This window comes from Camponotus vicinus, unplaced genomic scaffold (genome assembly GCF_025532165.1).
Source record: "Camponotus vicinus isolate PSW18456_S1 unplaced genomic scaffold, iyCamVici1.0 SCAF_8, whole genome shotgun sequence".
In the NCBI taxonomy this organism is placed as follows: Eukaryota; Metazoa; Arthropoda; class Insecta; order Hymenoptera; family Formicidae; genus Camponotus; species Camponotus vicinus.
The window spans coordinates 5459104-5482919 of NW_028141980.1; the positions used below are offsets into that span (position 1 = coordinate 5459104).

Consider the following 23816-nt stretch of genomic DNA (forward strand, 5'->3'; position numbering starts at 1 on the left):
TCTGTGCGCATTCTGTTATTATTCCCTGCCCGCTGAAGAGCGTCTACGGTATAATTACGTGACGAAACATAGACTTATAATTGGCGAACCCATCGGATTCGGGTGTTACTCCTGTGGAAGTAGATTAAGCAGCATCAGAATTAGCGACGAATGCCCCGAGTGCCCTGAGCGACTACTAGACTATTGGCTACACCCTGCCAATCATCCAGTAACTCGAGACGGTAATATAGTCATCCCTATCGTGTACCCCGACGAAGAGTCCACTGACTCCGAGCCCGAACAATAATTCCGAGCGCTTCAGATCGCACGTATCCCCGGGAAGAGCCGCATAGGTTCGCTTGACCCGAAAAAGCGATCGAGCCCCGCGACGTCCGAATTCTCTTTTAGAGCCGCGACATCCCGGGACGTAACACCATCGACTCGTAACGCTGTTACGTCCCGCAACAAAATTTTTATTTTTATTTAAACACGCAAAAATTGCCTCTATAATATTCAAACTGTAATTCCACCGACGAACATATAAATCTTAATTCCACCGAGTAACATATTATTGTTAATATAAATTAATATTGTTAATTAAAATTCCATCACGCCATCTATTGTCACCAATATTTCTTATTATAAAATCTCACCGCGCAATGTAATATCACCAATACTTATAGTACATCAATATCATTCCGCCGCACGATATACTATTGTCAATATCTCCGAAAATAATCTTTCTTTGTTAAGAAGCTAGCTATACATAACATAACCTCACTTAGGACTGATAGAAATAATTTTAAGTATTTGCCCACATATAGTATCATCCGCATAAAAATTACCTACTTTACCGACAATAGGCAAAATCACCCACACAAAAGTTACCGATAGTCGATAAAATAAATTCCTACTTTACCGACAGAGTAAAAGTTACCGACAGAAAAATTACCGACGGTCGATAAGGAAGTTTTCTACCTTACCGACAGAGTAAAAGTTACCGACATAAAAGTTACCGACGGTCGATAAGGAAGTTTTCTACCTTACCGACCGAGCAAAAGTTACCGACAGAAAAATTACCGACGGTTGATAAGGAAGTTTTCTACCTTACCGACTGAGGATAAAGTCATTTCCTACCTTACCGACAGTGAAGACTGTCCATACCCACATTACCGACAGAGGGCAGCGCCATCTCTGGTGTAGCGATGATACTAACTTTACCGACATATAAGAGAATACCTCCTTTACTAATATGTAATCCTGATACACAAGAAATTTTACAAATCAAAAACCAAAAGACTTTATATACATATATATATATTTTTGAACATGTCTCGGCACCGACTACATGTATATCTAATTATTTTGAGGCCTAAATTATATCAAAAATCATTGATTCCAGATTAACTCGAAAAATACTATAAATAAAAATCTTATGACAATTTTCCCTTAAGGAGCATAAAAGGTCAGACCGACACATGTATACATAATTATGAAAACTCCAATACTACTAATTTTATAAACGAAGTTTTAAAATATAATTTTCCGTATGCGATATTATGAGTCATCATCACATTCCAAACTAAGACTATGGAATATTCCGCTCGAATATTATTGCACAACATTACGCAACATGATGAAATAATTAATTATCATTAAGTAACAAATGAATTTATTGTTATTAAGCGTATGCAATAACCTCCATTTATATATTAATCTACAAAAAATCCGTTCAAGAGAACATTGCGCAACATAACGAAATAATTAACTTATTGTTAAACATTAATATTAAGTACATGCAATAATTTTTATTCAAGAACATAATAGATATAAATATTAAAAATAAAAGCAAAGAATAAAAATTGTTGCACCATTTATTGAAATAATTTATAGTCTTTATATACTTATATCCCACCGCATAAATACTTATGTTAAAATAATTGTAATTATAATAATTATGATGTCAGAATTTATTAACAATATTTAAAGGCATTTTCCATAATAATACATAGAGACAAAAATGAACTTTCGAACGGAGCATGCTAGAAACTCCGTTGACATTTCTACAGCTAGAGCTTAAAAAACTACATTAGAAAATATATGCATATAAACTGCAAAGAAATTCTGATGGTCTAATAATTATTATAAAACTTATGTGTCAAAATACAATGCAACCAGTATAGCCGATTCTATACTGACCGCTCCGTCACCCCCACTCCAATTCTGAAGAGTCCCACCATCTACAAATTAAACTACGCCCAAACTACGCCCAATTCCTGCGGCAACGCCCAGCAGCGCGCGCATCTTCCCCACGCTCGTGCCAGCGGCGCGCGCAACCAGCCCGGAGAAGGGAACCAATGAGCGACCGCACCGCCCACGCCGAGGCGCGCGCATCTTCCGAGGCGCGCGCATCCGTCACGTCAGCGGGAGCCAATCCCAAATCATTGCGCAACAATCACGTCAGAGAAAACCAATCACCCGTTGACAACGCGGCACATCCCTCGAGGCGCACGCATTTTTCGAGGCGCGCGCAGCCAGAAGCAGAGGAGGGAACCAATCACTGCTCGACTCCCTCCACGGAGAAGCGTATCTCCTACTATTGGGACCGTGTGCAAAACTGGGACTGACGACTATATAAACCCGTGCAGAGCGGTCCTCCTCGCATTTGGCCCAACGTTTTCAACACTTAACAACTACTGGCATTTGGCCCAACGATATTCAACATTCAACTGCAGTGTTAACCCGGCATTTGGCCCAACGTTTTCAACAGTTAATAACTGGCATTCTGCCCACCGATCTTCAAGTTAATACTTATATCTCCGAGATTTTGTACGTGTATTCAGTTAATAAATTCAGTGACTATTGAACATTGAGTTTCTCAATCGAACTCCTGGACTGCAACCTCCATCCCGAACTGTCACTGAGGTAGACGGTATCCAGCGGAAGGAAGCAGCATCCACTCATCAGCCTAGTGAAGGGAAGCAGCCTTCACACACTAGGACATTTCAGACACTGGTAAATATCCGGCCACTTGTCATTAATCTAACCTTTAATTTCTACTAACAACTAAATTCAGTGAAACAGTGCGCGACAATACGGGAACCTTACCTTTGATTACCCGTATTCCTTAATCCAGTTATTCAACTTAGTAAATATCATTTCCAATTGGAAAATTTATCTGGGACTTATCTCTTTGATAAGACGACGCGATAGACAGTGAGCGAGTGCGAAACTGCAGCGGCAGGTCGAACCCAAGTCTGGCTCGGTGGAAAAATAATTATCTTGAGGAATTTATTCCCATGATAGAGGTTGTTTCTCAACCTAGAGCTGGTGAGGCAATAGAAAAAATAAGCGGCCTCCTGTCAATCGACGTTTGAGTAGGCGAAAATACAGTTTTCGATTAATAGGCAATTATCTTGAGGGATTTATCCCAATGATAGAAGTTGACCTTTTGATCTTGGATTGAATTTAGCCTTAACTTCAAAATACGAGATACATCCCAGGATTTAGAGAAAATACACTGGCTTAGTTTATAACAATTTGAATTATTATCACTACTTGCAATTATAACCTAACCTTACGAGGTTAATACTAAGCCAGCCGTATGATAGGTGGATACCTTGTCAGCGTATCCAAACTCCTGATTTTTCCTCGAATCCTCTTTCGATTTTCAGAGAATCAAAATAAAATAAGAATTTATTTGAAACCAAGATAACACATTAACATTTCAAACAAATAAATTCTCGATAATCCTAATTTACCATCAGTTGGTAATTTTTCCAATAGTCATCAATCAAAACTTACCATCGGTCGATAACTTACCATCGGTCGATAACTTACCATCAGTCGATAACTTACCATCGGTCGGTAAAACAGAAATCTACATTACCGACGGTCGGTAATTTTCGGGAGTCAACGTTACCAACAATAAAATTTTTTATACTAATCTTTCTATTTCTGCCGGTCTATACTTCTATCAACTTTGGGGACATCTATCTGACTATACTCGGGATAACAATTATAAATTGAACATTCATATGGAATTCCTTTTTTCTTTTTTTTATTAACAGGTATCGGGTATTCTTAAATTCAACTTTACGCAAAAGTAAGTGACTTCAAAATCACCAAAGACTCAAATACTAAATAGACAGGTTTATAATTGGTTAATTAAACGACAGATGGTCCGAGCGAGACAAGGTAACTTCAATACCCGTCGGAATATTCTACGCCGTGTGAGACGAAATAGGCAAACGCGACGTACCTTCTTCCCTATCATCACTCTTGAGAATGAAATCATTGCACCAGTTCCCGAGATCATCGACTTAGAACCTCAGTCACCTATCCCCATAATCACTATTGAGGAAGAAAGCCACGAAATTATCCCAGTCCCACATAATCAATATTCTCCCTCCAATCTAGTAGAAAGAATTACCGAAGATAGAAGCAACTGTTCAACCATCTCGCTAAACTCCGACCAGGCATCCATCCCCGGACCTTCAGTGGATTGGAGTCAGAGTCCAGAGACTGCTTCCATCTCGGGGACATTCCAACATCTTGACACCGTACCCCTATACAACTACTATCCCGAGGAAAACAGCCTATATAGTCCTCCTAGCTATTCCCCCGTGGCATATGAAGACCCAGACCCCTTTGAGCCCTTAGAGATTTCCCTAGCTTCCCCAGAAAGACCCATCTCAACCATAAACATCGAATATTCTTACTTTCTACCAGAATTGTACGGTTACCCGAGGGAGGAATAAAAGGATATTCAAATTTGTAAAATAAAATATATATATACTTTGAACAAAATAAACTTATAAAATTTAGTATGAACGTTTATTCACTCTCCACCTAGAATCCTCTCTGCCAAGCACAATAGACCTTCAATCTCTCGGCGTCCCAGGGTATAGCCGGCCAAGCAGGTTGCCCTAAAACAAATTGAGAGATTAATTGCGTCCAACTGGGAAAGTAAGACTTCCAGACCAGTCCTGAGGAACTGGGGACGTAACAACGCATACATTTTTGCTCTGAGCCCGACGAATTCGGTCATTATCACACCGTTATTTTCATCCTTCATCAAGCCCGGCACTTTTTTATTCACGAGCTGTATACCGTACGCATTGTCCGCGGCATAATTGCTCGTATCGAATCTAGCGATATCGCGCTTCATGTTCTCGTACGCATCGACGCACTCGACGTGATATATTAGACTATCTGTGTCGGTGTACATGATCTTACATTTGTCGCGATACAGGGGAGACATGTACTCGTGGTGAAATTCATACAGACACACTTTCGATATGTCGAGTATACACATACCGACGTATATTGGTTTATAAAATTTTACTTCCAATTTACGCAATTCTACGGCGATTAAATTTTCCGAAAAAACGCTTCGACTATGGAAATTTGGTTTGGCGATCATCGCTTCTGCGCCGTATCGTCCATCCCACTTTGTTAATAATTTTACATCGACGCGATTACGCACATTTTCCATAGTTTTGCCAAATACCGCGTTATTCATCAGTTTATATAAATTTCTTTCAAAATCATTTTTCGCGAGTGTTCTAAACTGTGTATTTAATTCAATATAATTGCGAAGCCACGGAGATTGCGTAAATTGTAATACGCGATGTATTTTTGTAACGCGAAGGCCGTGTCGCGTACATTGCTGTAGATTACGATAGTGTATCACATAACGCTTCTTATCGTATAGCGTTGCGAGGAGTTTGTCTTGCCGCTTGCCGGGCGGCTTGTCGCGTGTCGGACAAAACGGTAGGTCAGTGTGCGTATCGTGAAGATGCGGGTACTCGAGATCGACTTCGAGGATATAACCCGTAGGCGAATCTAACGCGATCGATGCTATGTCAAAATTCGACACGTCGTCGACCCATCGAAAATCGGCATAGGGCAACGGTTGACACATTGCCCATCCGTATAAATTATTAACGTCAAAATACATCAAGTACGATGATGATTTCGATGAGTCGTACGATTGCATGTACTTGTTATTAGCACGCGCGTATCTGTTGGAACATTGGCTCAGATCACCGCGTATACCGCGTTCGATAAACATGACCATGTCGATGTCGGTAAGCAATTCGAACGTAATCTTTGTATGCTTCAACATGGCATCCCACGTGTATCCGGGGAGAGTATAGTAATACGCGGGGTCGAGTCCGTAACTTTTGATGCAACTATCGCGAAAGTTTTCAAAAATATCGGCTAATAACAAGACGTCGATTTTGAGATACAAATGGCTATATTCGCCTAGCGTTCGAATGGAGAATCGCGTCCAGATGTTCTCGGCGTGCGCGTAATCGCTCTCGGATATAGTTTCACCGGTCAAGGAACTGTAGAATGATTCGCGCGGTGGTAAACATGTATCTTGCAACCTATCTACAGAGTCGACATATTCGTACGGAAAGACGCCTTTCCGTGTTAAAAAACTGAAATTTTCTGCGGATAAATTTGGAAATTGTGAATGTAAAATTTTGAGTTTATCTTTGTCTAGATAAGATGCCAATTTGTCGAGACTTGCCGTAAGAAATTTATACGAATCGATGAAGCGTAATTTTACATGATTTTTCCGTGATTTTCTTTTGTCTTCCTTACAGTCAACATTTTTCGTAAACGAAATATATTTTTCCTTGGTTATCGGAAGTAATTCGATTTCCCCTTCGAACGCCGTGGCTATATCTTTGATAATGAAATGCGCGTCGTAACCGGATAAATTGTGAAAGACTATGGGAATGTAAAAAGATTCTTTGTAATTTAGATTGCAATTTGAGTGCGCGGGACCCCTATATCGCCCGGTCAACTGACAATGATCGCGTACACGCGTATCGTCTTCTTGCGTAAACAATTTTTCGCATATATGACAATGCGTTGCACTATGAAATTTTTCCCACTCTTCTGATGTTAAATCTACCATGGGGACATTTGTTGTTAAAATAGTCTTTACACGTAACGCTAAATTTTTAAGTTCTTCGGTGAACCACGCGATACAATCAATACTGCGGTGAGAATTATAAACGGATAACGAGTTGTCGTGCGAACAGTGTATATAATACGCTATACTATATACCTTATGATGCTGATAATTTTTTTCTTCGTCAGTCTTTGTCAACGCACATTCCAAATCGGCATAAATCACAAATGGAAGCCGCTCTTTCCTCGTGTAGTTGTTGAACTCGAGCCACTTGTCATTGTCGCTCGGCAATCGGATAGCGCATTCGTTCATCTCCCCGCAGTCGACCATGTGTGACTGCAACTTGTCCTCCGATCCGAAATAGTGCAAGCATCTATAAAAGAATATTTAAATTAAAGATTTATGCAATGCATTATATATTTTATAATTACATAAACTATTTAAATTATACGTACCGATCACAGATATATTTTTGATTCTTGTGTTTGCTCAACTGTGAACTGACAAGTCGCGATAGATTTTTGATGCACGCGAAATGTCCGACGCTGTTGCCGTCTTCCACGTACAACAAGTTCACATGTTTGTCTTTCTTGTGTTCCGAAAGACGTATCGGAACAATGCTGTTCTCTTTCTCGATGCTGTACACGTTGATCGAGATATTGTTTGCAAGTTCAAAGTTTTTTAGTTGGTTCAACGTCATCGAAAACTCAATATTTTGTACATTTAACACCGTCGCGTAATGTGGGTACAATGATTCCCGTTCCATCTTTCTTTCAGCGGGGTATAGTGCGGCCACCACTGCCCACGCGAAACACGCATTATCTCTGGATTGCACGTTAACCACCGCTTTCTTCGCCGTAATTTCTCGCGGTAATTTAATATAACATCCCGCGCGCATAGAATTATATTTATTTACCATAACAGTCAAATTCTGTATTTGCGACAATGCCCAGCTACTATCGCGTTCCTGAAATTCTTCCAGCAATGCTAGGGTGGGCTCGATAACACGGCGCTCGTACCACTCGTGCAAATGGACGTGCGAAACAGTTCACAGTTTCTCGTATTGATACTTTTATTCGCACGCTTATCACCCGACACAAATTCACCGTTGAATATAGTGTTCACTTTTACACTGTTGTGTCTTTTTATAACGTCTTGCACTTGCTCGAGCACGATGTCTTTGGCATCCTCGAGAAATTGACGAGGTTCGATATAGTTTGCGTTAATCACAGCCGGTCAGAATACGACTATCGAACGCGGTATCGATCTCTCGCCAAACGAGTCTTTCCGCGTTATTGTCGCCGCTATAATCACCACCGCTGGGTATAAACCGTCTCTGCAATCGAGTCTTTGCACCTTCGAGTCGCGCGGTTTTAGCCACCAGAGACTGTCTACTTCTGATCGAGAGTCGCGGACGCTTGACACGGCTGCGTTCTTCGAGCTGTTTGATAAATTCCTCGCAACGCTGCAGCCATGCAAAATACTCGCCCAAGGTGGCAATTTGGCGGGACTGCTCCACCAGGTCGCGTTCAGTCTGCTCGATGTTTTCCATTTTCTTCCTGTCTTTTTTTTTCACACTTTTAAAACACTACGTCACAGTTTTCTACGGAGCACTTGCACGTGACTTTTGCACACGATAAGCAATACCGTTCGGTATCTTGAACATGAGAGAGTATATTCATACGTTTATAACGTTGAAAGCATAGGTTTAAGACATCTCCATGAACACAATGCAAAACTTTCATATCATCATCATCGGCATTGTCACAATTTTTTCGGAACATTATTTCACATCTAGGATATTTCCAACGCCTATACTGCGAAGGACGCAAATTGTTCATTATCACCAATTCTACGCGCTTTCCAATATCTATACAAATACTAATGCCCAGAGCTTTGCCGAAACACAGAATCTTCCGTAGAATGCTCGTCGCATAGCAGTAATAGTTATTTCCATAGCTAAATTCTTCTTCTTTCTTGCACTCGTCAAACATTCATCTGTATATTTTTTCTCGGAAGGAGTAAGACCAGTGATAAGCAGGTTCACGTTGGATCTCCTCCGGGGTACACCACCTTGTCGTGGTGGAGGGGCTCGGGTGATCCTACGATCCGCTGTGACAGTACCGAGGGTCCAACCCTCGGGAGGGCCGGCGGGGAGGATCACTCGCTAAGAGTGTACCAGGGCACCCGGCTTTGCCCAGGGGACAGTTTGTCCCCGAAGGGTCATTGAGACCCGATGTCGGTAGGGGAAGGAGACCCCGACTACAAACCCCGGCTGCACGGAGCCGATAGGGGAGGATTTCTATCCTCCCTCCGTGCACTTTGCGGGTGCTCCCGCTGGGGGTGAGGGTGCTGCGTGGTGGGTGCTCCTGCCACGTAGCGTCCCTCGGGTGGGGATGTGGGTGCCGGGGTGCCTTGTGTCTGGGGGCGGCATTCTCCTCGCGATCTTGCGGGGTGGGTGCGCGTCCTGGCATGGGGTGCTTTCGGCGTCCCACAATAAAGGGGTCTCGGGGCTAGCCCGTAACTCCTGGGGGGATGCGGTGGCCGGTCCACTCCGGGCCGGGGTGTCACCCAAGTATGGGTGTCCCTCCGGGGAGGGGTGGAAGCGGCGTCCCGCAAGGGGGTAGGCGCCTCCCACCGCTCGGCAAACGGCCCGGGGTGTGACCCTGGGATACGCGCCGAGTAGGAGGAGGGGACGGGTCGGCAGGTTGACTCACCTGGAGATATCCGGGTGACCGGACTTGTCCTGACTACCGGCCCGGGTCGCACCGAGCCGCTCGGACGTTTCCGAGGCGGGGTCGGTGTGACGGGGATGGCGGCGATTGGGTCTCCCGGCGGGGGGGAAATAACTCCCCCCCGTCGGTCCCCGGTCGTCGTCTGCCACCAGAGCCGCTCGGACGTTTCCGAGGTCAGGGTCTGGCGGCGGGTGTTTGGTTACCCGGTGGCTGCCGTGACCGTTTCCCCTTCCGAAGCGGCAGTCACCGGGAAGGCGCATAGTCTCGGGTCTAGAGGACCCAAGACGGGACATTATGCTGGTCGCCACGGCGGGTAAGGCGGGGTAGGGGAGCGGCTGCCCCGTCCCAACCGTCCGTGGGGCCCCCCGGGTGGCACCACCCCTGACGGTGTCCGCGAGATCGGAGGCGCGGAACCCCTGAAAGCCCATGGGAGCGTTAAAACTCCCACGGGTGAGTAGGGGGCTGGAGTCCTGTGCCGGCGCTGCCTTTGGCCGCCGGCCCGTGACATATGTCGACTCCCCGGGGGAACTTGGGGCCCCCCGTCGTGGATGTTGCCGGTCATGTTTCGGGACACTCGCGGCGGGGGTGAGGGTATACCCGGTCGGCAGAGCCGTCAGGGGACAGTGGGATCAAACCAAAAATGAACTGCACTAACAAAACACAAAACAAAATCCCACAAACACAACAAACACCAACAAATATTCAGGAAGGAAGGAAGGAAGAGGAGGGGAGGTTAGAGGTACCCACCACCAGGGCCTCGAAGCCAGGCCCTCGATCATCCAAAATAAGGATGGTTGAGTGCAAAGAAGTCAGGATAAACCTGACAAGAGAAGCTGGGACCTCGGAACCCAGCAAATCCGTATCGCAGACCAGCAACCTTGTGACGGATGAGATGGGAAGGTACGACTATTACCCCGAACATGAGGAGGAACCCCTCCCAAAGAAAAGGAAGCAGGGTCGTTCCACGACTACAGGCGACTATGAGCGCCTGAAAGCGCGGAAAGCGGTGGAGCGGGAGAGAAGAGAAGCGGAGGAAGAGAGAGAAATGCTTGACCCCTCTACACCGCTAACCGGTTCCCGTGCGTGGAAACGAATGCAGGATAGAGTGGCTGGATATCTGGAGGAAATGAGAGAGGCCCCCCTTGTAGATATCACGGCGCAGACCTTGGACCGGGCCACGGTCCTGAAAAAGATTGTTGTGCGCTTCCAAAACATGCAGGGCACAGTAAAAAAGGAAATCGCAGAGGCGGCCTGTCTTATGCAAGCCGCGCTACACACTCTTGCGATCAGAGCTCTAGCGTCGAGTCCAACAACTGACCTAGAGAATGGCGAAACGGAGGCGGAATCTCTCAGAAGAGAGATCCGCCAATTAAGGGAGGACAATCTCCGTCTTCAAGGAGAGCTTAAGGCTCAAAAGGAGATGGGGAGAATGAAGGCGCCTAGAATGCTCCCAAGGAAGGAAATAAGCGCTGGAAAGGGAAGGAAAGAAGAAGGGGAAACAGCGAGACCGCCAACTGAGGACACCGACATGGAAATCGAAGTGACCTCCGAAAACCCCCCCGCTCCAGAGCCTATTCTAAGACCCCCCATAAAGGGAGTTCAGAAAAGGTTGGAGTTAGTCTACCCCTCAGGGGTAGATTCGGAGGAGAATCGTAAGGTATACGACTCCATAACTGCCGGCATCGAGCGGCTCCTTCAAAAGAGGAGTCGACTGGCGTACCAAGGCAGCCAGCCCACATCCTCCCAAGAAGCCGCCATCCCCAGAAAGGACCCACAGTCCGCCGCGGCTCCGGCGAGCGCCGGAGTCGTGGTCCCTGCTCGGTCCAAAAAGGGGAAAAAGGATGCTGCCGGGGGAAAAACAGTGCCGAGTAAGGCACCGGAACCCGGCAAGAAGGGGAAGACTGGCCCAGCCAAAACGGCTAAAGGCCAGAGAAAGGCATCCTCTGATCCTACTCCTCTCACCCTCCCGCCGCCTTTGAAATCTCGGGAAACTTCCTGGGCAAAGGTGGTGGGGAGGAAGGAGAGGAAGAAAGGGGAGGCTGCAACAAAATCGCATCCAGACAATCCCCTCCCGATCAAAAACAGTGGACCTGAGAAGGCCTCCCCCCCTCAAAAATTGAGGGCAAAGGGGAAGGCACAACAGACCACTGGGCCGAGGCCTAGGGCGAGGAAAGCTCCCAGGACGGCCGCGGTAACAATCACATGCCCAGAAGGGCAATATGCGGAGACCATCAGTCTAGCCCGGCAGAAGATAAACCTGTCGGAGCTGGGCATTACAAACGTGAGGGCGAGGAAAGCCGCTACGGGGGCCCTCGTCTACGAGATCCCTGGCGAAGGGAAGAAGGAGAAGGCGGACCTCTTTGCCAACAAACTCATGGAGGTCCTGAGAGAAAAGAAGGGAGTGCGTGTGGCTCGACCATCCAAAAAGGGCGAACTGAGAGTTCGAGGGTTGGACGAGTCAGCCACGAAGGAAGAAGTGGTGGCGGAGGTCGCTAGAATCGGGGGCTGTTATGCCTCCGAGATAAAGACTGGCGAGATACGCACCCTACCCAAGATGATGGGGACATTGTGGGTGCGATGCCCCCTGCAGGCGGCAAGTAAAGTCGCTACTGCAGGGAGGATCACGGTAGGCTGGGTTACTGCAAGGGTGGAGGCCTTAAAGCCAAGACCCTTGCAGTGCTACAAATGCCTGGAGAGGGGGCACGTGCGCGAGAAATGCACAAGCGCCATTGATAGGAAGGGATCCTGTTATAACTGCGGTGCGCCAGGTCATAAGGCGAATGAGTGCACCGCTAAAACCAGATGCCCCCTCTGTGCTGAAGCTGGTCTCCCAGCCAATCACAGGGTAGGGGGAACCGACTGTCACCCGAAAAGGAAAGGGAAACCCAAAAATGGGGGAAAATCCACAAACCCTTCCCAAAAGGTGGCAGCGGCAGAAGAGGAGGAAGACGGCCCACCCTCGAAATCGAGGTCGGATACCGCCTCAGATAGGAAGGAAGGGGAACTCCCTAAACCCCAAAGGAAGCCAAGGAGTAAGGAAGCTCCCCGGGGAAAGAAGGAAAAGGGCACCAATGAGGTGCCGGTCGCTGATCTGATACAGCTGGAGGAGGTGATCATGGAGGAGGTCTAAACTTAAACTGCTAATGGTTAAGATAGGCCTCCTCCAGACCAATTTGAATCATTGTGCCAGGGCGCAGGACTTATTCACCCATGCCTTGGCTGAAGAAAAATGTGGGATTGGGATTGCGGCCGAGCCATATAAAGTCCCACCCAACCACCCTTGTTGGGCGGCAGACGACAACGGCTCGGTCGCAATCACCTGGAGGCAGGAGCTAGGTTCCCCCCCATGCTCCAAAATTGGAGCAGGGAGGTGCCATGTGGCTGTTGAATGGGGTCCATTGTGGGTAGTTGGGTGTTATATCCCCCCCAGCATAAGAGACCCTGCTCAATTCGGGGACGTCCTCGATGAGATCTCACTCATCATTCAGAGAAGACTCCCCGAACCAATTGTGGTGGCCGGGGACTTCAATGACAAGAATAGGCTATGGGGTTCTCGGCAAACAAACCGCAAAGGCAGAGTCATGGAGGACTGGGCGGCGGTACTCGGCCTGGTCCTGATGAACCAAGGGTCGAGCAGCACCCTAGTCAGACCGCGGGGGGAATCCATAGTCGATCTGACATGGGCGTCTCCCTCTGCGGCTGACAGAATCGACAACTGGCGCGTGATGCCGCAAGAGACCCTATCCGATCATCTATATATTCGGATGAGGATCGACGTCACGCGCCGAGGGGTGCTGAATCGCCGCCGAGATAGAGGGGACCCAACACCCAAAAGGTGGGCCCTTAAAAAACTGGATACGGACAGGTTGACGGCCATTATACTCTCGGAGACCTGGCCTGGTGTGGAAATTCCACTAGGTACAGAAGACCAGGTGGAATGGCTCGGGGCAATTATAACGAGAGCATGCGACTTTGCCATGCCCCGGGCCAGGCCGAGACCGCGCAGAGCGGCGTACTGGTGGACCGAGGAAATAGCGAATCTACGCAGAACCTCGGTCAATGCCAGACGCCGCTTCATCAGAGAAAGGAGGCGCGGTCCCTCCGAGAGTATGGAAGAAGCACTTGAGGGATACAGAGGAGCTAGAAAATCCCTCAGTGCGGCCATCAGAAAGGCCAAGGCAAAGGCGTGGGACGAATAATTGCTCACGCTAGATTCGGACCCATGGGGGCGTCCATATAGGCTCGTTATGAATAAACTAAGACATTGGGCGCCCCCTGCAACGGAGTCGATGGAACCCGAGGTCCTCGAAGACACCCTCTCTACCCTCTTCCCGGTGGCGGGAAGAATTCCCGAAATCCACCAGCGGGAACCGGTGGAGTGGGACGAGGGCTTCGAGGTATCCGACGACGAGATGGCCGGGGCCATCAAGAGATTACGGACCCGAGGTAATAAAGCCCCGGGTCCTGATGGTGTACCCGGCCGGGTCTGGGTCCACGCCTTGGCCCACCTGTCCGGCACAGTGGCTAGGCTTTTCAGCTCATGCCTCCGGGAGGGATACTTCCCCCCAGTCTGGGAGAGGGCCAAATTGGTCCTCATCCCAAAGGAGGGCAGAGCAGCGGGCTGCCCTTCGGCATACAGGCCCATTTGTTTGCTGGACGAAGTTGGTAAGTTGCTGGAGCGCATCATTTCAAACCGACTCGTCCGGCACCTGAGGAGCGACGGTCCGGACCTCCACGAGGATCAGTTCGGATTCCGCGAGGGACGCTCAACAACGGATGCAATAATCCGAGTCCGTTCCCTCGTGGAGTCTGACACAATGGAGGGCAGGGTAGTTGTTGCGGTTTCGTTAGACATTAAGAACGCATTCAACTCCCTGCCCTGGGGCAAGGTGAGGGATGCCTTGTTGCATCACGGTATCCCTCAATATCTCGTGGAGGTGGCCAAGTCGTACTTCAGGAGCAGGGGCCTGGAGTACCGCAACAAAAGCGATACTCAATGCCGAAGGGTGATGCATTGCGGTGTTCCACAGGGGTCAGTTCTAGGACCCCTACTCTGGGACATCGCATATGACCGCGTGTTACGTATTGCCCTCCCCCCCCGGCTGCAGAGTGGTGTGTTATGCCGATGACACACTGCTGCTGGCCGGGGGTATAGACTGGGGGGAGGCGATTAGGACGGCGAACCTCGCGGTGGCATGTGTCGTACGTGCAATTAAAGATATGGGTCTGAGGGTGGCCCCCCAGAAAACGGAGGCCATCTTTTTTCACAATGGTCTCCGTGGGAGGCCGCCCGGGGTCCATATCCAGGTGGATGACACCCCTGTCCAGCTGGGGAAAAACTTAAAATATTTAGGCCTACAGCTGGACGGAAGATGGAGCTTTGACGACCACTTCGATCGTCTGGCTGGGAAGGTAAATAAGGTGGTAGCAGCACTCAGTAGGCTGCTACCAAAGCTTGGGGGGCCAGACGATCGGGTGCGCCGCATTTATGCGCACACCGTCAATTCGGTGGCCCTATATGGGGCACCAGCGTGGGCGGACGAGGCGGTTGGCAGAAAACATATAAGGGACACCCTGCGCAGGATACAGCGCAGGGTGGCCATCCGCCTCGTTCGAGGATATCGGACGGTGTCGCACGCGGCGGCCTCGGTCCTGGCGGGTCTCCCGCCCATGCAGCTTGTGGCGCGAGCACAATCCCGCGCCTACGAGAGGTTGAAGGAGCTCCGTGGGTTGGAAGTACCGATCACCGCTAGGATTCGGGACGTCGTCAAACTCCAAACCCGACAACAGATGATGGAGGAGTGGGGGGAGTACTTAACCTCCATTCCCCCAACAGATTCAGGGAGCAGAGTCGTCGGGGCCGTGGGGCCTGTCCTAGACGAATGGACAAAGAGGCCCCACGGCAGTATGTCATACCACCTGACGCAGGTACTCGCCGGACACGGCTGTTTCGTCGAGTTCCTTGCATAAGATTGGGAAGGAAGGCACGACAAAATGCCACCACTGTGAGGCGGCAAGGGACACGGCGCAACATACACTCGAGATTTGCCCATGGGTAGAGGAGCGCCGTGTCCTTTCCGAAATTATAGGGGAGGATTTATCGCTCCCGGCCGTTGTTAAAGAAATGGTCGGGAGCGAAGAAGCATGGAGAGCTGTGGCAACCTTCTGTGTCAGAACGATGACACAGAAGGAAGCCGCGGAGCGCGAGAGAGAAAGGGCTGCTGCCGCAATCAGCAGCGAAGAAGAGGATACGGAAAGCGACGGGGGAAGAGGTAGAAGAACAGGAAGAAGGCGAACACGCCGGAGACCCCCCCCCCCGTCGCCGCCTCATTGGAGGCAGTGATCTCTCCCCTGTCCGACAGGACGGGGGATGATAAACCTGGGGGGAAAACACTACAGTCTTTCCCCCCCCTAATAACACCACCGGTACGGGGGTGGGGTGATCACTGAAACAGATCACCCCACCTATACATATAGGTAGTTCTCGCCTCCCCTCCTACAACAAAGAGGGGGGGAAGGCGAAACAGGGCGGGGGCTTGAGCGGGAGACCCAAGCCCTCGTCCTTCCCCGGGGAGAAGAAATTTGCTCCCCCGGAGGAGCGGCATGGGAGTGTGACCCTCCTGTGCCGCAACAAAGGGAAGGCCCCCTCTCCCAAATATACAAGGGAGAGGGACAAGGGCCGCCGTCCAATAAAAAGATGGCGGCCCTCGGGCAAGGCTAGGCAGGGGCCCTCCGGAAGTATTGCAGGTGCTCGTTCCCGGAGGGCCCCAGACAGGCCCGGGCCAGGTCACCGCAGGGGTTTTAGTGGGTCGGGGGCGTGTCTTAAGCGCCCCTAAAACCCACATAACCCAATGTTTCGTCCCCGCGGGCATTGGGTATCTCCTTGGAGATTTCCCCTGCGTCAAAAAAAAAAAAAAAAAAAGGTTCACGTTGGATACAGACCCGTTGTCCGACAACGTGGTTACTAGTTCGTGATACGCGTAAACCGAGTTCGCGATCGCGTAGAAAATGCACCGGTGATATTCGTTGCACATCAAGTTCGTTATACAAAAATTTTTTTTTACCCTCCAGAATATCGATGATATCGTCTTTCAACAAATTAAAATATTCATTTTCAAAATAATCATCATCGACCTCATTATAATTAAAATTATCCATATTAAAATTAATTTTCCGTCTCGCGCACACTTTACACAGTCTTATTCAATGTTTTTTCACAGCGTGCATATTGGGCACATATTGCACGGAAATCTTATATACAAAGGCTTGCTACAACTTGAACAGAATCGGCCATCCATCGCATTGAGTGTCTCATTTTTATGCTTTCGAACAGCATACATCATTTGGCTATCCATGCCTTGCAATGCAATTATACACGAAAGACATACAGCTAAAGCACCACCCGTGGAATAATAAAAGTATATGATACAAAATTTTGTACTATGTGCGTTTAGAGCATTAATTTCCGCAACAGACACTATTTTGTTGATATATTCCGTGAAGTTTGAACTGCAGTCACTAATGCAATCACTGTCAGCCGACAACGCGTGATCTTCTTCGTCTACTTCCATTTTTATGCATTAATCACACAAATTCTTCCTAATAGAACACCGCTATACAACCGACGTGTCGATGGGCGTTCAAATCACGTACTATGATTTGATGCGTTTCAATCCTCCTTATATATTTCATCTAGTCCTTTCTTATCTTTGAAACAAAGGCGCGAAACAGTCGAACATCGGCGCTGTTACGCGTTGCATTCCTTCCGAGAAAAAGAATCGTTGTAGATGATTCTGGGGGTCGCCATTTGTTTGCGAAAACATGTCCCGACGCGTTAGGGTATGTAATATAATATTACTTATCATTGCGATAAAATTACTTATCATTGCGATAACCGGGCATGTAATATAATATTACTTATACTTGCGATAAAACATCCAATTCTCCTTATATATATTTCATCTAATCCTTTCTTATCTTTGAAACAAAGGCGCGAAGCAGCCGAACATCGGCGCTGATACGCGTTGCATTCCTTCCGAGAAAAAATCGTGGAAGATGATTCTGGGGGTCGCCATTTGTTTGCGAAAACATGTCCCGACGCGTTAGGGTATGTAATATAATATTACTTATCATTGCGATAACCGGGCATGTAATATAATATTACTTATCATTGCGATAAAATTACTTATCATTGCGATAACCGGGTAATATAATATTACTTATCATTGCGATAACCGGGCATGTAATATAATATTACTTGCGATTTGGGGTGAGGGGGTGAAGGGGTGGGGTACCGCGAGAGCTGTTACTTATATTGGGGTGAGGGGAATGAGGGTGAGGGGTGTAACGGGGAGGTCCCTCTCCTCCGCGTGACGTCATTACCCCTCCCCCCGCGTGACGTCATTACCCCTCCCCGCGTGACGTCATCAACCCCCCTCCCGCGTGACGTCATTACCCCCGCGCGTGACGTCATTACCCCCACCCCTCGCGTGACGTCATTACCCCCCGCGTGACGTCATTACCCCTCCCCCGTTCCCCTCGCCCCTCACCCCCCTGAGATCCCAGGGTTAGAACCCGCCTTGTATACCTACTTTTATTTTTAATTGGCGCAATTTTTATATATTACTATTTTTGTAAATAAGACAACAGTTAGATACAATTTGTACATGAACTTGGCGCCCTTTTTTTACCTTTTTTTAAATTCTATTGACTTGAAACTATCAATCGTGTTAAGAAAAAATAACAAAATTTATAATAAATTTATAATAATGAATCAGCTAGATTCAGAATAATTCTTTTTTTCCAGTTATATTAAATATAATGTAAGCCTTAAAAAAAACATCTAATTTTTATATATATTTTTGTAACAATTTTGTATTCTAAAGGTACACTTTGTTACAAGTTTAATTGGAGTAATATTATGTTGTGTGCATATAAATGCACTCTAATACTCTAATATTGTGAAATTCCGGCGTATTCGTATAACAATGAAAACAACAATTTAAAATATAGTTCATTGAAGACGATTCTGTGACTTTATGCAGACTTTTATGCCTTTTTTACCATCGAAGTAAAAAATAAATTTATTAATTATGAATATTCATCACTATATATTCGATTATTACTCACACTCAGAAACACTCTCAGGGATGTCAGTATCGAAGAACACAATTGGCTTCAAGAACAAGATTGAAGAATTATGATTTTGTATTGGTAAAATTTATTATTCATTTTTTATTATTGCATAATGAATTGAGTAAAATTAAAATAAGAAAACTGCACATCCAAGTAAAACTGCATGTCATGCAAAACTGTCAATCAATTTACAAATTAAACATATACCAATCAAGGCATGCGCATGCGTAATGCAAATGCAAAGTGGAATATAAACTGAAGCTCAGCAACTTATGTAGGCGGAATCAGAAAATTTCGGTTAATATTTACCAGACTCGAAGAAAAGTTATATAATCGTAGAAGAGTTTTAGATAACGATTATAATCAGATGAATAAAAGAAATCTTACAATATTTATATTTAATTATTTCGATTTAATTCAATAAATAAATATAAATTATATACACACACACACACACACACACACACACATATATATATGTACATCTTTTTTAAATATGACAAAAAAATATTAATTACTAGAATCAAAATTTTAATTATAATCTATTGAATACTATTACAAAGCTTTTTATAATGCGAAGAAAATTCAAATACTACAATCTAATATAATTAATATAATTTTTATTTTATGTACTATATTAAAATATATATATATGCGTGTGTGTGTGTGTGTGTGTATGTGTGTGTATGTATACATTAATTAAATGTGTATTGTTACGTAATTATTACATAATATATTTCTTTTTATACTATTTTAGTGTGGACCTCGTGTTTTTAATTTAACGCTTAGAGGTTTCACGCTAGATAAAGCAACATATTCAATTGTATTTCATTTATTTTAATATTAGAATCCGTTTCAAATACGATATTGCGTATTAATGTTGCTAGTAGAATTTTTATCGATAACAAAGCAAATCCTGCACCTGCAAAAAGTTGTTAGTTAATTATAAATAAATTTTTATCGTAATATCTTGTGATTTATTGCTCACCTATACAATTTCTTACGCCATGACTAAATGGCATGTAATGTTTCTGTGATATTTCTATTTTGTCTGGCAAAAATCTATCTGAATCAAATGTTAGTGCATTTCGCCAGAACTTTTCATTTCGATGGAGAGCTATTATCATCAATATAACTTCCGTGCCTTTTGGCAAGATAGTGTCTCCTAAAACATATATCCTCTTATATTTAAACGTTAAAAAAAGATATAAAAAATAATATTTTATATATGTATGGTATATACAGGGTGTCCCAGGTATCTTCCGTCCAAAAAAAAGGCAGATTCTCTAGCCAATTTAAAAACGATTTTTCCTCAGCGAAAATGTCGCGGCACTAATAGTTTTCGAGTTATAAACGATTGAAAATAAAGGGTTTTTCGCAAACTAAGGCTTATGGGAATAAAATATTAATAAAGTCACATTCTTTAGTTAATTTTAGGTAGAGTTTACTTTAATAGAATTTTAATTTAAGGCTTAGTTAGAAAGATACATGATGACAAAAATTGGGAATATGCAAAAAATAATGATCTCCCTCGACATTTTCGCTGAGAAAAAATCGTTTTTAAATTGGCCAGAGAATCTGCCTTTAAAATATCAAGTGGTATTATAGTTTCGGGACACCCTGTATAAGGCAACATATAAAAGTAGTTTATATATAAGAACAAAATGAGCACATAATATAATATAATTTTTAAATAATAAAATATATTTGTAATTATTCTTTAAAAATTATGGTTTTTCGTGCTTAAGCTATATAATGATTATATGTATTCTAACACACATATAAAATAATAGAATTATAATATTTGAAAACATACCTATTTTTACGTCCTTAGTTAAAGACCGCCCAATTAATGGAATAGCTGGAAATAGTCTCATTGTTTCTTTTATTACACAATCTAAGTATTTCATATAATGTAAATCTTCATATTTAACAGGATCAGTTCCACAAATTTCTTTAATTTCTTTATATACTTTATTCTATTATAAAATTAAATAAGATATTTAATTATATAAATATAAACATGTACAATATATAAGAGAGATGTAATCTTATTGATTACATTTATGAATTTGTATCAGTTTGGTATTGAAATGCAGATGATAGCATTTTATGCTGCATTAAAATTCTTAATTTAATTGAAACATTACACACAACATTTTTATTTAAGCGAATTTTGTAATGAGTTTATAACATATATTATACATATTTCTTGTTTGCTGAACTGTTATAAACCTACTTTGAAAAAAATGTTTATACTAACCAAATTTAAGTTACAATTTGAACAAAGTATGGTAATTTAATATAGTAATTTAATCTTATTAACATCATTAGAAATTATTTTATAATTTATATAATATGCCAAAAGAGATTCTGAGCTTGGTACGATACCAAGCAAATTTTAAATAATTCTCAATTCGAGAAATTATTTAATTATTATCCCTCTATTTCCCCCCTGTAGTGTTGTAGGCGAGAAAAATATCGGGCTGAAAGTCGCTGAATCGGGATTGATATCGTACCAAGAAAATTTTGTGCCCTGTGCACACAAATAAATTTCAACGAAAACTTAATTCTCGTTGAACTTACGCACTACCATCCGCGTTTAGCTCTGATGGCCTGTTTAAATTTAAGTTTATATTTTAATATACAGAGCCTAATTTCTTATAGTTATTTAATTCACGCCGGCGGAAGATGGCGTTATACTTTAATTTAATATATATTTGTAGGCGACCGAGAAGTATCGAGTTGGGGGGTCTGAATAGCTCAGTGGTAAGAGCAGTCGCCCGGCAAGCGAAAGACTCGGGTTCGATTCCCGATTCAGCGACTTTCAGCCCGATATTTTTCTCGCCTACAACACTACAGGGGGGAAATAGAGGGATAATAATTAAATAATTTCTCGAATTGAGAATTATTTAAAATTTGCTTGGTATCGTACCAAGAAAATTTTGTGCCCTGTGCACACAAATAAATTTCAACGAAAACTTAATTCTCGTTGAACTTACGCACTACCATCCGCGTTTAGCTCTGATGGCCTGTTTAAATTTAAGTTTATGTTTTTAAGAAAAAATATGGAATTGTTAATTGCAAATTACATATTTTTTCTTCGAAACAACTATGTGTTTTCTTTACACCAATTGATTCCTCTCATTATTTTGTACATAAAACTATTAAGGTAAGGTAATCGAAAAATGAATATTTTACAAGATATTTTACGGTTTATGTAAAATTAAGAAATTATTTCAAGCCTCATAACTCAAAAAGTACTTAACGAAAATGTACTTAATTATAGTGTTTTGGAAAGCTCTCGAGATGAGCTACAAGAATGTACAAAAATATATAGGATGTTCCATTTAAAAAAATTGAAGTGACCTTCACGTGACCTTCAAATGACTCTTCAAGGTCAAACCAATGATACCATCTTATGGCCCCCTCGAAACCATACAACTTTTGTCTAAAACATTTTTCTCTATCTTGCTTATTTTTCGAGTTATTTGGCTGCCTAAGTTAAAATGGGTCACCCTGTATACGTGCGATATACTGAAATATTCAAAATGTTCATTCACTAAAACTGGAACTAGACGAGCAAGGAAAATTCTTTTTGATTAGAGGGTAATAGATGATAATTTATTATCAGTGCTACAAATATATTTTCTTGATTTGATATAAGACTCGGATTATTTCTATAACCTTTTCCTTTATTCTTTTAAGTAATAAGTTAACAATTTCTTTAGTAATTGACACGTGAAATTAATTAGCGACTAGCCCGCACTTACAATTGTTCAATATTTGTTAACGACTGTCCGCTGCGCGCTCGCGATGAGCGATTTTTAACTCCTCGTTTTGGCTAAAATTTGGGAGGGGACCGCCTAGTGACGTTATCATATAAAATCATGGTGAACTTTTCGTGACGGTCAAATCTTGGTGCAAGCGAAAGTGTTTCAAAATCGAAACCCTTTGCATTTTCGTGTTTCTGGCGAACTCACGCGTAGTTCGCTGAGGTGACAATTTTACGCAGTTCGCAAACATTCCATTGCATTTTTTTGTTTAAATAAAATCTATATTAATATTAAAATAGAGTTATAGTCCTTCAGACTATAACAAAGAAAAATACATAAATACAATTTATGAATTAATGGAGATGCTTTTTTCAGATTAGAAAGTAAATAGAGATACACTAAATAGAGATATTACTTACCTTATCGAAAAGTATGGGTATTTGTTGTTACCGTTACACTTGCGTTACACTTGCGTTACGACTCGCGATTACAGAAGAGAGAGACACGCAATATATATGTAATACACTTAAATTATTCAAAACGTTTCACAAAAACTGGAACTAAACGAACAAGAAAAATTCTTTTTGATGACATTAAATGGTAATAGATGATAATTTATTATTAGTGCTACAAATACAAATAGATGCACTTATGCAGTTACAAAGGCATGTGTTACATCCCGCGCCTGATTTTTCCACGAACTTTCATGTAAATCTTCTAAGTTTCTTTCAGCGCATTTGAAAAGCGCGCCAAGGCGCGCTATGACACCGCACTCCGACTAGCGGCCAAGCGCGGCACTGCGTTAGATTTAAGCCACCGCCAAGCGCCCAGAGATGGCGCTCAGCTAGGGCCCCTCTCTCTCCAAGCTCCCCACTTTCGACCGCCGCAGCAGTCGAGCCGCCGAAATCGAGGGACCTCGGAGCGGGCCCAGACTCAAGCAGTCTAACTCGCGACACCGAACCGACAAGTCCTAAGCTGGACTCTAACTCTAATTCCATATCATAATCTTAACTCAAATTCCAAGTTCATTATAAATTCATTCTCGAATCTAAGTGCTAGTTTAAATATATTACATTTTGTGTATTAATTTAGAAATATATACTAGTGTGTGCTAAACTTCGTGATCATTCAAAAGAATCCTAATTCTATAAATCCACATCCCACGCGACGCGACGTTAATATACAGATATTCTTAACCAGGCACGTGCTACTAAATTATAACAATTAAATCGAGTTTTCGTATTTGAAGTGACGACAGAG

At 44.1% G+C, this 23816-nt stretch overlaps 1 protein-coding gene and 1 pseudogene across 1 annotated transcript; both read right to left on the reverse strand.

Moving 5' to 3' along the window:
• Positions 1-6795: 6795 nt before the first annotated feature.
• LOC145976350 (uncharacterized) lies at positions 6796-9938 on the reverse strand. The gene is made up of 4 exons (XM_083107412.1): positions 9628-9938; positions 7366-7548; positions 6891-7283; positions 6796-6799 (listed from the first exon to the last, which is right to left on the reverse strand). The coding sequence occupies exons 1-4, from the start codon at positions 9936-9938 to the stop codon at positions 6796-6798; spliced, it is 891 nt and encodes a 296-aa protein (XP_082963538.1).
• A 9595-nt stretch (positions 9939-19533) lies between these two features.
• Positions 19534-23554, reverse strand: LOC145976351 (cytochrome P450 4V2-like; annotated as a pseudogene).
• Positions 23555-23816: the final 262 nt, after the last annotated feature.